At 42.3% G+C, this 14,583-nt stretch overlaps 1 protein-coding gene across 2 annotated transcripts in view; it reads left to right on the top strand.

Moving 5' to 3' along the window:
• Window positions 1-14,583, top strand: part of CDK15 (cyclin dependent kinase 15) — an 80,298-nt gene that overhangs the window by 15,981 nt on the left and 49,734 nt on the right. For both annotated transcript variants that reach the window (XM_032860065.1, XM_032860066.1), the window contains exons 5-8: window positions 2,401-2,495; window positions 3,246-3,308; window positions 9,118-9,241; window positions 11,477-11,597. In XM_032860065.1, the coding sequence (XP_032715956.1) occupies window positions 2,401-2,495; window positions 3,246-3,308; window positions 9,118-9,241; window positions 11,477-11,597 (403 nt within the window). The remainder of the gene's footprint in view (window positions 1-2,400; window positions 2,496-3,245; window positions 3,309-9,117; window positions 9,242-11,476; window positions 11,598-14,583) is intronic.

The raw sequence follows: 14,583 nt of genomic DNA, 5'->3' as shown, positions 1-14,583 counted from the left end.
GGAACAAAACATAAACAGAATTTAAAGATATTAATCTGGGAGTGGGGGGTTAGAGCAGTTCAAGGTTAAAGGGGAGGGCAAGAAGCTGATGGCTGGGGTATTAATTCTAATTTGCAACCGTGTGAGGCTTTCCATTTTTCAAGGGTTCGTCGCATAATATCTGATTCCATTGATATCCAATGATATCCTCTCATTAACCCCGTGAAGTCAAGTCAGAAAAGGAATTATCTCCTTTTCAGAAGGAGTGAATGCAGATGGGTTGAGATACACTCCTGAGCTCACTCGGATAGAAAGTGGCGGGATCAGGATTCACATTAGGGCCTCTGGCTCCACAGTCCGTTCTCTGTGAAGACATTTAATAAATATATTTGACAAATTAAGTGCTTACTCTTGGCTGAGGATTGTACTAGGTGATGCAGCAGCATCCAGAAGAGAGGGAAAGTCACTCGCCCTATTCCCACGCAGCCGTCCGTCTGGGGCCAGGGACATTAAACAGACGCCTGTGAAGCCGTTGACTACATTTACCAAGTAATGTATTTGTAAAAGTGGAATAATAAATTTAGCTCATAAGGATTCAGGGGGCAAAACGTAGAGTTAGAGTATTAGTCATCAAAGTAGTGTGAGCGGGTATGATAGGGCTCCTTTGATGATTCGCGGCTCCCAGTTCAAACTGATGTTAAGCAAAGAAGGAAATTCTCTGGCTGATAGTTCTGGTAACTCTGGGCTGGCAGGGCGTAGATGACGTCCCCAGGAATCCATGCCTCTCCATCCTCAGTTTTTCTCTTAGTTTCAGTCCCAGACAGGCTCTCACCAGGTGTTGGTAATGTGGCCAGAGCAGCCCCTGGTGAAATCCTACAAGCTCAACCTTCCTTTCACAATGGAAAAGAAAGCACCGCTTTCTGGATGGCCCCCACAAAATACGGTCTTGTGCCTAGTCTCTGAACGAGATCACTGTGGTGACACATTCAGTCTGGGGTGACAGCGGGGTCAGCTGCACCAGAATAGGTGTGGACTGAGTGAGTAGAGGGTTGGGTCCCCACAGGAAAGCAGAGGTGTCCCCACTAGAAAGGAAAATGGCTCTCAGGAGGGCAAAACAACAGAGGATCCTTACACCAGGGTAAGATTCCTGAAAGAAGTCATTTGTTCCAAAGTTCGAAGGTAGTACTTGAGCTTGGTTTTGATTTTATGGAATTCTGGCAAAGAGTTGGTGTAGGTGACTCATGACACGCAAGCCTGCCGGACAGAACCCAGATTGGAGGGCTTATACTTAACTTTCCCTTTCCGCTAAGTCTTAAGGACGCTGTTTACTCGTGCAGAGATGTCCTGAGCTGAGACTCACCATCTCCTTATTATGCCTTTGCTGGCCTCTGCCCTTGTGAAGCTGGGGGGTCTTCCTATCCCTGAAACCCCCAAAGACAGCCTTTCAGACTCCTTCCCAGCCACTTACTGGCCTTTTGCGGTGACTCCTCCCTTTTAAAGCTGCCTTTAGTGACCTGATAATAATCTGTTAATAAAGATGCATGTCGGGTGCCTGGGTGGCTCAGTGGGTTAAAGCCTCTGCCTTCGGCTCAGGTCATGATCCCAGGGTCCTGGGATCGAGCCCTTCATCGGGCTCTCTGCTCAGCAAGGAGTCTGCTTCCCTTCCCCTCCCTCTGCCTGCCTCTCTGCCTACTTGTGATCTCTGTCAAATAAATAAATAAAATCTTAAAAAAAAAAAAAAAGATGCAAGAGATAGTCCTCAGACCTCCCCACTCACACTCTTCAGGATTCCCCAATTTTTGGCTCTGTACTCTTTTCCAGTTTGCATTTTCTCCTTTTCCACAGAGATTTGCAATTCTCCCTCTAAGAAATCCTCTCCACTCTCTATCATCTTTCAACAATTCTGCATCCCATACTCTTATCCCTGCCTTCCACTAATCACATCCACTGGCCCTGCTGACCCTCTGAGACACTTTGAATTTTAGAGAATGGTCACATGTTGCAAAGTCCTACTCTAGAAGGCAGAACACTCCATTTCCTGCTCCTGCGATGGCCTTTATCTCTCTGGACCTCCTCTCCTGTAACTCTAAAGTGGAGATAAGATTCCCAGAGGGAAGCATTTGCAAAGTGCTCTGAGTGCTTTGATGAAATTGATTAGATAAATGGAAACATTTTTTTTTTTTTGCAACTGCTCTAGCCTGTAAGAAAAATAAGTTATGTAAATGCAGTGACTTGCCATTTGACAAATAATAAAGGTCCTTTGCAATTTCAAATATTATTTCACGAAGGTTTTTTTTCCCCCAAGCAACAAAAAACCAGAATGGTTGATTTGAAGCATTTAAAAAATAAATACTGCTTGGTATCTTTAAGCAGTACTTTCATTATCAATGATTGAATTAACATTTTGTTTAATTTCTCTAGCTTCTCTCTTGAAGGGTTTGAAACATGCCAATATTGTGCTCCTACATGACATCATCCACACGAGAGAGACTCTGACATTTGTTTTTGAATACATGGTGAGTTGCCCCAGCATTTTATAAAGCGTAAGGGAAAAGCCTGGTGCTCATATAATGAATCTGTTAATATTTTATGGCATGATAAAACTTTCATTACAATGTGGAAGGTGTCATGGAAATTTTCATTATTATGATTACTAGGCCCTATTGTTCTTAGACTCCTTTGGCCCTGCTTCTTTACCCACTGAATTTGCTGTCTTTTTCCCCCACTTGCTGGCAATCATAAATAAGCATGGTGAGTTTGCCTCCTAAAGAAAACTTTTGTGCTTATTTTTTATCTATTTTTAATCACCATCTGAGCAGAACCCCGCATTTTTTTCATTGACAATGAAGACATAAATCGCAAGGTTTTTTAAAAAAAATTGTATACAAGTTTACTAAATAATAACTCACTTTCATATTTTTGAAAGGAAAAAAAAATTCAAAATATTAGCAGGAAGAAATCCTGAGGCATGTGTACTTGACTTGCCTCCAAGGGGAGTGAACAATGCCTGTATCGCTGTGCTCAGTGACAGTCATTTAAAATGAACATATTGTTGTGATGAGAAACAAGCTTCCTTCCTAGGACAGCCATTTAGAAAGACACACTGTGTTTGACCTTGATAGTGAGGTCTCAGGAAAGCTGGTTATGTATCTTTTGTACCTTATTCTTGAAAATTCTGAAGTTTGTATCTGACAGCCACGTCTGTGGTCTGCGTTAGGACACTGTTTAAGCTCTGCTAACATCATTCTCTCCATCCTCCCGTGTAGCACACAGACCTGGCCCAGTACATGTCTCAGCACCCAGGAGGGCTTCATCCTCACAATGTTAGGGTGAGTACTTTGAGAGGGAGGACTCCTCCCCAGCTTGCCCTCAGCGGAAGAATTTTGAAACAGACTGTCATCACAGAGTAAAATCCCATGATACTAAATAAGATGCCTATCATTGATATTCTAGAGAAACGTTTTAGAAAAAAGTTCCCCCTTGGGGCGCCTGGGTGCCTCAGTCAGTTAAGCATCCAACTCTTGATTTCTGCTCAGGTCATGGTCTCACGGTTGTGGTGATGGAGCCCCCTGTCAGGCTCCGGGGTTCCATGGGGAGTCTGCTTGAGAGAGATTCTCTCTCTCTGCCTCTGCCCCTCCCCAGCCCACCCCTGGTCATATGTGCATTCTCGTGAGCTCTCTCTCTCAAAATAAGTAAATAAAATCTTAAAAAGAAAAAAAAAGTCCCCCCTTAAGATACAGAGCAATGTCTAGCCATTTTCCAAGCAGCCTAAACTTGTCGGTCATTGCCATCAATGCAAATTTGTCTTCAGAAGTCCAGATCAATTAAAAAGAATTGCATTCAAAGGAAGGAAGTGGAACTAAGCCATCATAAAATAAATACATTCTTCATGGCAGACTACTGTGGTCTGTGATAAAGTTTGTGATATATTTACAGCTCCCCATCAGAATCAGCAAACAAAGTACCCCCGTTAGGTCGAAATCAGTTACCTGTTTGCCTGTTCTATCCACTCGTGGTATAAATGGGACCAAGTTCCATTTCCCAGTCACTGGAATAGAAATAATAATAAACTCTTAACTCTCTATAATTCTATGTCTGCTGTAAATTTTAGAAACCATTTCATTTCATACTTTTCATTCCCTAAGATTTTTATTGGCATTAATTGGTCCTTGATATAATCTATATGAAATTTCTATATGATGTACTCATTCATTTAATTAATATTTATGTTCTTTTATTCATTTATTCATTCAAGAATGATTGAGTACTTGGTATTATATTAAGTTCTGAGGCTTCACTAATAAATAAGTTGTGTTTCTTATTTTCAATAAGCTTAAAGCCCAGTAAGATATATGGACTTAAACAGGTAGTAAGAAGCAAAGTGACAGTGGCTACAGCCATGTTAACTGGAAATACGGTGAGAACTCAGAGTAATGGGACCTACTCCAGTCTTGGAAGCAAGGGGAAAAAGAAGGTTTGAGGGTTGAGGAGAGTGAAAACATTTAAAAATAGCTAGTGGAGATGGGATAGAGCCCTAACTAGGCAAACCAAGAAAGAATGTCCAGTAATGGGTTGAAGACTCTTGGTGAGAATGGAAACCATTAAATTATCTGCATGATCCTGGGATTTCCTTTTTTTTTTTTTTAAATAAACATATATATATATATTTTTTTTTCCCCCAGGGGTACAGGTCTGTGAATCTCCACGTTTACACACTTCACAGCACTCACCATAGCACATACCCTACCCAATGTCCATAAACCCCCCTCTCCCAACCCCCCTCTGCCCAGCAACCCTCAGTTTGTTTTGTGAGATTAAGAGTCACTTATGGTTTGTCTCCCTCCCAACTGGGATTTCCTTTTTAATGACAGTACTGACCAATTCAGATAGAGGAATCGAAAAAGTAGACAGTTGGATTGATTCAGTGTTGGGATTTTGCCAGACATGTGAAAGAAAAAGACAGTTGGGCAAGAGATTTGAGCAGATTGTCAAGAGAGAGGTTAAAATGATGGTCAGGCTTCTGAGCTGAGTCAAACCTGAAGGAAGGAAGTGAGGCTAAGCACGGTTGCTGGTAGCTAGGGAGAGAGCAGAAGAGTCAAGGAACCAGGGTTATTGATTAAGTTGATGGACACTTGGAGAAAGGATAACCGAGAAAGAACATTTTCAAGCTTGAGTGACTCTCATCCCTGGCACTCTGCTAAAGGCTTAGAAGGATAAAGAGACATAGAAGACATGATTTCTACCCCCTCAAGGGCCTTACAACCAAAATCAAGAGATGGGAAATAGGCACCGATCCTATGACAGGACATTTGTGAATTGTGAATAACACCAAGTAAGAAATGAGACCAAAATAGATATAAGACCTAGTATAGATAGATGTCTTCGCATTTTAAGAGCTTTTATGAAGCCAAATGTTAAAAGATGCATTGCATTTCAAGAGGCTGGGATAGGGGAAGATGTCGGAGGAGGAAGGAATGTTTTCAGCAAAGGGACAGGGCAGAGACACGGAAGTGCCGAGCAGAGCAGTATGGGATGTGTTGAAGGATGAGGATCCCGGAGTTGTGGACCATTAGGGTTGGAGGAACCACAGTGCTTTTCAGGCTTCACGTTCTGACCCGTTTGTGGGTTATGAAATCAATTTGGTGATCAGCAACTAGCATTTTAAAAAATTAAATAGAATAGAGGAGAAGAGAATAGAAAATATTAGAGTACATTACACCTAGTAAGAATAAGCACTATTTTGTGTTTCAGCTCTCGCTGACGCTGTACTTGTACCTCTGTACGAATACAGGATACATATGTGTTTCTTATTGTAAGTTGCAGCAAGAAAAAAAAAAACACAAAACCTTAAAAACATTGGGCTGGTCTAACTTCCTTATTTTGCAGAATCGGAATCTAAAGGTTAAGAAGACAAGTGTTTTGCCTGGGGTTACAGAAACAGCTTTTGCCTTTGCTAACTGTGATTCTTGCTGAAGGTCCTTTTCCACTAGTGCCCATACTGCATCTCTGGTGCTGTTGGCCTGACATAGAGAATTTATTAGTGAGATCAGGGTACATAGGCCTGGAAAAATAGATGGGGTAGGTGGCTGAGAGCCTTATTTTCTAAGATGTGGACTCTATTTCTTAGATGGTAGGGTCATTAAAGGGACTTAAAGTTGAGAGAGAATGACATGATCCGAGGAAATTTATGTAACTGAGGTCCAGGAGTTGACTGATGTGGGCCAGCCCAGGGCTTCTCAAACTTCAGTGAGCGGACAAATGACCTGGGCATCTGATTCAGGAAGTCAAGGGTGAGGCCTCACATTCCAGATCTCTAGCATAATCTCCTTGATTGACCAGAAGAATTACAGATCTAGTAACAGAAATGGAAGAAGTTGATTTGGAGAGGAGGAGGAAGAGTCCTGTTGTAGACAGGGTGAACTTCTAATCGAGGTGGAAATCTAAAGGGAAATGAGTAGTAGACAGTGCCCAGGAGGAAGCTATATGCTGGAGATGTAGACTTGGGGGAAATTGGCACTTGGAGTTTGTAGTTCAAGACAAGAGAGTAGATAACCCAAAGAGCAAATACACCAAGATAAAAGAACTGATTATAGAACTCTTTCCTTTAGGGGTTAAAGGAGGAACAGGACAACAGGAGACAAAAGGAAGCAGCTTTTCAGACTGTAGAAGATCCAGGAAAGTACACTCTCTTGAAAGTCAAGGCGAGAGACAATTTCAGAGAAGGCATGGATGGTCAAGACGGCCACTAGCTCCAGGAATACGGTTGAAAACCGTACTTGACTGCAGTCAGATTTGACCATTTTGTGGCTTTGTGAGGGCTACTCTACTTAACAGAGGGACTTATCAGGGGTATATGGTTTTCCAATCAAAGCAAGTGGGGCTGCAGATGAGTGTCCCCTAGCAGACACAGCAGAGAAAATGCTCACTCTGGCCCAGATAGCACTAGCCCGGTGAAATGATTTTGTTCCCAGGAGCCTAGCTGTGTTGAAAACAGGACTCTCATCCCTGGGGTCTGGGAAGCCGCTCTGGAAAGCATCACCCACAACCTGGCTTGACACTGACTGAGAACTGACACCATTGGGTTGGGTTGGGTTGGGTTGTGTTATAGGAGAAGCTTGGGCCAGTGTGAGGGAAGGATCCAGGTCACAAAGGATTCAAGAGGGAGGTTAATCAGGGCAGACTTTAAGTTTTAAGAAGCGCAGCTATCAAATCCCATACATTAATACTGCTGCGCGTTACCGTGTAGGAATGCTGACGGACATCCATGAGGAGCCGGGGAGGAAAGGGGCCGGAGAGCGAGGAGGTGGGAGGTGCGGATGACTCATTAGTGAGAGCAGTCTGCACTCCAACATGAAAAGCATTGCTGGCTGGCCCACGCACAAGTTCTGCCTCTGACTCAACCTGCTGATGCTCCCTTTCCCTGTCATGTTTTAATTTGCTTTTCTCTGGTTTCTCAGAATGGCGTAGAGGAGTTAGGCAGGTCTGAGTTTGAGTTTTGGCCCTGACTGTTTCTTGACATGTTTTTAAAGTTTCCTTGAGCCCTATTTTTCTTATCTGCAAATTGAGGACCAGCTTATCTCCCTCACGGGGTTACTTTGAGGATTCTAAAAGGTGCTAAGTGTGCAATAAATGTTGTTTTCCCTTCCCTTCTGTCTCTGTCCCTTTATTGTCTCGAGCTCTCTCCTTCCTTGGTGTTCTCACATTGAAAGGCATTATCTGTGAGCACACAAGGTAGCATCTTCTCTTTTTCCTGCATTTTTCATTGGTCCTTCATATGGTCTTTTCCAGAAATATTTGTATTTATAGCTGATTGGAAGGTTTAAGTGTTGGCATAGGAATTTCGTATTTTGGTAACTTCGTGGTTTGATGAATGGGAAAACAGATAGTGTACGTGTGCAAAGCACCAATATGGGAAAGCACTGGGGAAACTCATAGAACCAGTGAGCATTTGAAGTAGGAGTTGAAAGAAAACTTTCACGTCCTTAAATGGCTTGTGAGCCTGAGGTGAGACCTGCATGGAGGTCCACGGCCCCCAGACTCCTGCTCTGGTCAGACCGCACTCCCTTCAGCTTGGCTACAATATCTCCTACTCATTGTTAGGCCAGTACAGGTCCCAGCGTCCCTGAAGTTCCTAATTTCCAGGATGTGATGGGAAAAGTGGATCTATTTGCACAGCTTTGCATCGACTACTTTGTCTGCCTCTCCAGGAATGCTGGAGCCAGGCTTTTCTCTTCTAAATTGTCAGAACATGTTCTCAGTTGGCAGAGGTCTTTGTAAACACTAAAGTTGGTGTTTCAATTCTCAATTGCCAGTGGCACTGGAAAAGAGCAAAAGACATTGGGATCCTAAGCATTCTTTTTTTTCCTTCAGCTTCCATACTGGGGAGAACCTAGAGATGTTTTCGGTTTCTATGCCTTCTTTACCACATGCAGCATTTAAAAATTTGGGCCCACATTGTATTTTTCCCTCTTCTTTCTTCTCTCTACTATTTATTCCTTATTATTTTCAGACTTTTTTTTTTTTTTGGTCTAATTTTGGGGGGTCTCTCTTCCCTCTTAATCAAATGGCTGTATTATAGCTTGTTTTCATCTTTGGACTTCAGACTTTAAAAATAGGTTTAAAAAGATAATGGTTCCTTTATTTCCTACTAACCCTCTAAAGATATATTTCCCAGTCTGGTCTCCTTGTGTTATGTTTTTAAAAGGGTTTCATATCAGAGAGCTTGGAAAACTCAAGCAGTTGTAAACCTTAGAATATCATTTCCAGGTCAACTTTGATCTTATATGCCAAGTTCATCGGTGGGAAAAAAAAAATTAAATCTTTCACATCTAAATCAATAACTAGTGTTCCAAAGGAAACTTCAAAGTTTCCCTTTAGATTTTTAAGGAAAGGTAATTCCTCCAGTATCAAAGAAATGAGATGTCAGGAAAAGGCAGAATCCCTTTGTTTAGGACATGGTCTGCTTACTTGACTTTCCTTGTCTCCGTGCCCCCCTCCCCTGAATGTAAAATCTTCATATTTTTTTGTGTCTCAAGAGACACTTTTACTATATTCTTTCAGAGGACTGGTTTTGATTTAGAGAGGAAATCAACACATAGTGGCTCAAATCTGCTTAGATAAGGTGTTCATTCCTTCCAGCTTTTCATGTTTCAACTTTTGCGGGGCCTGGCGTATATCCACCACCAACACGTTCTTCACAGGGACCTGAAACCTCAGAACTTACTCATCAGTCACCTGGGAGAGCTCAAACTGGCTGATTTTGGTAAGTCTCCCCTCGAGTCTACTTCTGGGCTACAAATAATGATGTTTTTGTGTGCACATGTTTAAAGCATTGACAGGCCCTGGCCCTTGAAAAGTGGAGGCCCATGGAACGTGATGCTTTGGGAGGATGTCAAACTACCCTAGAGGAAGTGTGAGGCAAGAAACAGGACAAGCTGGGTAGCATCTAGAATTCCATCAAGCTCCAGCCTAACCAGATCCAAAAATTTGGGCTCCTCTAGAGCCCCATGACCATTTTTAATAGAGAGACGTGTGTAAGTGAACTGTTCCTAGAAGGTTTTCCTACATGTGAGTGGAAAGAAAAATTCTGTCAGAATAGATCCAGGTTATCCCATGATGACAGGATAAAGATGTAAACCCCAGATTATAGGATGGCCTCCTGCTGGAATAGAGACCCCAGGGCATTTGCTCCTGCACACCTATCAATAGAGCTGTCTTTGTAGGATTACCTGAGGTTTTTGTCCCATTGGAGTGACATGGAATTCCCTGGAGTATCACTGTATCTTTCCATTCTAGCACTTACCACAGTTTATAATTATACACACGTATATTTGTGTGATGATTTTGTCTCTTCCACTGGACTGTAAGCATTAGGAAGGCAGCTTGAGTCCATCTTGCTTGTCATTGTCTCTCTAGGGCCAGACACCATAGTAGGTGCTCAGGAAATATTTGTTGAAAAATTGGAGTTGAGAAACCACTCTTCTTTGCTTGGCAGATAGCAAATGGTTGTGCTATAGCTGCAAGACTTTTTTTCTGACGTAGTAGCTTTCATCTGGACAAGTAAGCATTTAACAGATCCTCATTTCTCAATTCCCCACAATTGAGAACTCATCTACTGAGGTCTTTCCCCAGCTCTAGATCATGTGATTCTGTGAGATGAGTAGCTAACTGACAAAAGTACTAATAGGCACTCCTGGGTGGCTCAGTTGGTTAAGCGTCCGACTCTTGATATTGGCTCAGGTCACGATCTCAGGGTCATGAGATCAAGCCCCATGTTGGGCTCCCTGCTGGCCGTGGAACCTGCTTAACATTCTCTTTCTTGGGACACCTGGGTGGCTCAGTTGGTTAAGCCGCTGCCTTCGGCTCAGGTCATGATCCCAAGGTCCTGGGATCAAGTCCCACATCGGGCTCCTTGCTCGGCAGGGAGCCTGCTTCTCTCGCTGCCTCTGCCTGCCTCTCTGCCTGCTTGTGTGTACTCTCTCTCTCTCTATCTCTGGCAAATAAATAAAATCTTTAAAAAAAAAATTCTCTTTCTCCCTTTCTCACTGCCCCTCCCCACCTCTTAAAAAAAAAGAAGTACTCTGATACTGTAGAAGAAAATTTAAGAGTGATATGTCCAAGGTCTTACCAAACTAATTTGGAATATAGCAGTCCCCCCTTGCAATTTACTAAACTAGGGATTCCTGGACTGCAAAAATGGAAGGCGATCATATTACTTGTGAATTGAGTTCTGTTGCTATGACTGAGACACCAAAGTAGAGGTTGTAAACATGTTAGAAGCTTAATTTCTTGGGACTCCTCTGTGGCTCAATCGGTAGGCATCTGCCTTCAGCTCAGGTCATGATCCCAGGGTCCTTGCTCAGCAGGGTGTCTGCTTCTCCCTCTGCCTGCCTCTACCCCCTACTTGTGCTCTTTCTCTCTCTATCTCTCACTCTGACAAATAAAATATTTTTTTAAATAAAACTTTTTTAAAAAGCAGCTTAACTTTCTCTCATGTAACAGTCTAACCTAAGTAGTCAGAGCTTGTATGGTGGCCCATGGAGTCTTGACCCATGTCCCTTCTGTCACGAGGCCCCACCATCCTTAGAGTATTCCCCCAATTACGTATTTAAAGATGGCCACCACCTCCTTCTCATTAAAGCTTGGAGGAAGAGGGAAAGGGTAGAATCCTTAATCCCTCCAAAGGGGGATGATCCAAAAGCTCACACATCCATTCTGTTTATAGCATATAGGGAAGGAGTTGGTCACCTCACTATACTTACCTGCCAGGAGGGCTACATCCGGCTGCAATGTAGGCCAAAATTTGAGAAATTCACTTGATGAGGTCCACGAGGGTCAAGATAGTTGAGTGACTCTATTAAAAGCACCCAGAGTTTATGTATTATTTTTTAAATGTTGATTATTCTGCCAGTTATTAACTCCTTGGTTGCATACATCGATTCCTGGCTCTCCAGGAAGTCCCAGGACAGTGAGTTCTGTGCTTTTCTTCTTTGGTCAGGTCTCGCTCGGGCAAAGTCCATTCCCAGCCAGACATACTCTTCAGAAGTTGTGACCCTCTGGTACCGGCCTCCTGATGCCTTGCTGGGAGCCACTGAATATTCCTCTGAACTGGACATATGGTAAGAGCTAGTGCCAAGAAAATGAAGAAAATGTGAGTCATTTTACCCATGCGGATTCCTTTATCATCTGCATTGCATTTTAAAATTATTGCATTAGCTAATAATGACAATCACATTTATATACAGAAACAGAAAGTGTTTTCAAATATATATCTCATTTACCTTTTGCAATCATTTTGTGAGTTTTTATGGTTAAAAAAAACTGAGACTCAGGGGGCGGCTGGGTGGCTCAGTCATTAAGAGTCTGCCTTCAGCTCAGGTCATGATCCCGGGGTCTTGGGATCGAGTCTCACATCAGGCTCCCTGCTCTGCGGGAACCCTGCTTCTCCTCCCACTCCCCCTGCTTGTGTTCCCTCTCTCGCTGTGTCTCTCTGTCAAGTAAATAAATAAAATCTTTAAAAAAAAAAAAAAAAACAAGAACCTGAGACTCGGAGAGATCTGGCCCAAGGCATATTCCGAACCCAATGTTCTTTCTACTGTGCCTCTCTTCCTAGCTCTTCTCTTCAGTCCTTCGTCTTTCCCCCTTGTCTTCAGAGAAACACACACCTAACTCTCCGACCACAGATATACACACACATGTCTACACACTAATGCTCACACAAGCTCAGTTCCAAGCTTGGAGAAAAAGGCACACAGACTACGATTCAATAAACCCGATTTTAGCACCAACTCTATTTATAATTACTCTAGATTATGTTATCTTGAAAAGCATGTATCTTCTTTGTGTCTGTGTTTCTCCATTTTTAAAATGGAGATAAATAATAAACTCTCCATGAGAGGAGCCATAGTGTAAGTATAAGAGTCAGATAGATGTTCCCAAGTAGAACCACATCACTGGGGAGGTTCTTGGATTAATGGGGTGCTACGGTGAGTGTGGGATCACTCATCATCCTAAGAAGCAAATGTTATGCTATCAGATCTTATTTCTGGAAATACCTGAGTTATCTGGGGCCCACAGTGAAATGTGTGGTGACTTTACAATCATAGCCACCCCCTCCAAAGGTAACAAAACATATGGACACCCTTCAGTTCCTTAGGAGGTCTTATATAAACAAAAGTCCTTGTTTTAAAAAAAATTAATAACGGATTTTTAAAAAATTAAATAGTATTCTAAAAGGCTAAATTAAGCTTTTGGATTTGCCAAAGAATTGAGAAAGGTTGCAGAAATATCCCTCCAGTGGATCTGGAGTCATTGATTTCCCAATACCCTGTACCATTTCTAGAAATATCACCAGCTAGTCAAATCCTCCAGCAACTGTCAGCCCTCACGGCTCTGTGCTGTCACTTCAAAGGCTTGTGGCAGGCTCTGTTTTTCTTAGAGCTTAATGATGACTTCCTAGTCGTGCTTCACAGACAGAGTGAAACTTCTGCTCATCACTTTTAAACTTTGTTTTATTATGGAGCATTGAAAGCATTCAAAAAATAGACCCTATAGGGGCTCCTGGGTGGCTCAGTCGGCTAGGTGTCTGCCTCTTGATCTCAGCTCTGGTCTTGATCTCCCCGTCATGAGTTCCAGCCCCGCACTGGGCTCCACACCGGGCATGGAGCCTACTTAAAAATAAAACAAAATACACACATGAAAAAATATATACCATATATATATATATACATCAGTGATTCTCAACCAGGGCCAATTTTGCTCTCCAGGGACATTTGGCAATGTCTGGAGACATATTTTATTGTCACAGCTAAAAGGGGTGTGTTGCTGGCATCAAGTGGGTAGAGGTCTAGGATGTCTCTATGACGCACAGGACATTCCCCTACAACAAAGATTCATCTGGCCCCAGATGTTAACAGTGTCAAGACTGAGGAAGCTGTTGTAGATTAAGAAGCATGATAAGTGAACTTCATGAACCTACTACCCAGTGTCACAACTAGAACACACTGTCATATTTCCGTGGGCTCCTCTCCCAAGAACCTGCCCCTCCACCAGACTGGCTTTGAACCTGAATTTTTTTCTTTCTTTCTTTTTTTTTTTTCAGGGAATTTTTTTTTTGAAGATTTTATTTATTTGAGAGAGAGAGAGATCACAAGTAGGCAGAGAGGCAGGCAGACAGAGAGGAGGAAGCAGGCTCCCTGCTGAGCAGAGAGCCCGATGTGGGGTTCGATCCCAGGACCTTGAGATCATGACCTGAGCGGAAGGCAGAGGCTTTAACCCACTGAGCCACCCAGGTGCCCCTGAATTTTTTTCTCGTCATTCCTTGACCCCTTCTAAAAATCATATTTTTACATTTTTTCATGTGTTCTAAAGATATTGTATTTGAGTTTTTGTAAAAATGGTATTACATTGTTTTTAGCCTTCTGGGCCTTGATTTTTTCTACTCAAGATGTTTCTAAGATCATTCATGTTGATGTAGCTATGCTTTATTCCCTGTTGATGGACATTTCAGTTAATTAGCTTGGTTTTTTATTTTGTTTGCTTTTGTTCTAATGAATATACTTGGTACTCATATTTAAGGATTTCTCTAGAGTACCTACTTAGTGGATTTGCAGTGTCACAGGGTATATGAATGTTCAACTGCCTGAAATAGTACCGAGTTGCTTTCCAAAGTAGTTGTAACAGTTTACACACCAGCCGTGAGTTTCAGCCCCTTATCCATATCTGCAACAACTCTATAATCAAGTGGGTAGAATGGTATCATGTCGTGATCTAAATTCACATTTTCCTGATTACTAATGAGCCTGGACACCTTTTCATGGATTATTTGCCATTTGTGTTTCTCTTCTATGAGGAACATGTGTCTTTTGCTTATTTTCTTTTGGTCTCTCTGTCTCTGTCTCCCTCCATCCCTCCCTTTCTTGATTGATTGATTGATTGATTAATGTATGTTTTTCCATTCTGAATATGAACCTTTTATCAGTTATGTATGTTGCAAGAAGCCTCCCCAGTTCATGGCTTGTGCTTTCATATCCTTATGTTGTCTTTTTGAACAGAAGTTCTTAATTTTAATATTGTTGACTTTATCAAGTCTTTTCTTTTATGGTT

Source organism: Lontra canadensis, unplaced genomic scaffold (genome assembly GCF_010015895.1).
Source record: "Lontra canadensis isolate GAN:19392208 unplaced genomic scaffold, GSC_riverotter_1.0 scaffold18, whole genome shotgun sequence".
In the NCBI taxonomy this organism is placed as follows: Eukaryota; Metazoa; Chordata; class Mammalia; order Carnivora; family Mustelidae; genus Lontra; species Lontra canadensis.
Note: the sequence above shows the minus strand (reverse complement) of the source record. Positions and strands in the feature narration are given on the sequence as shown.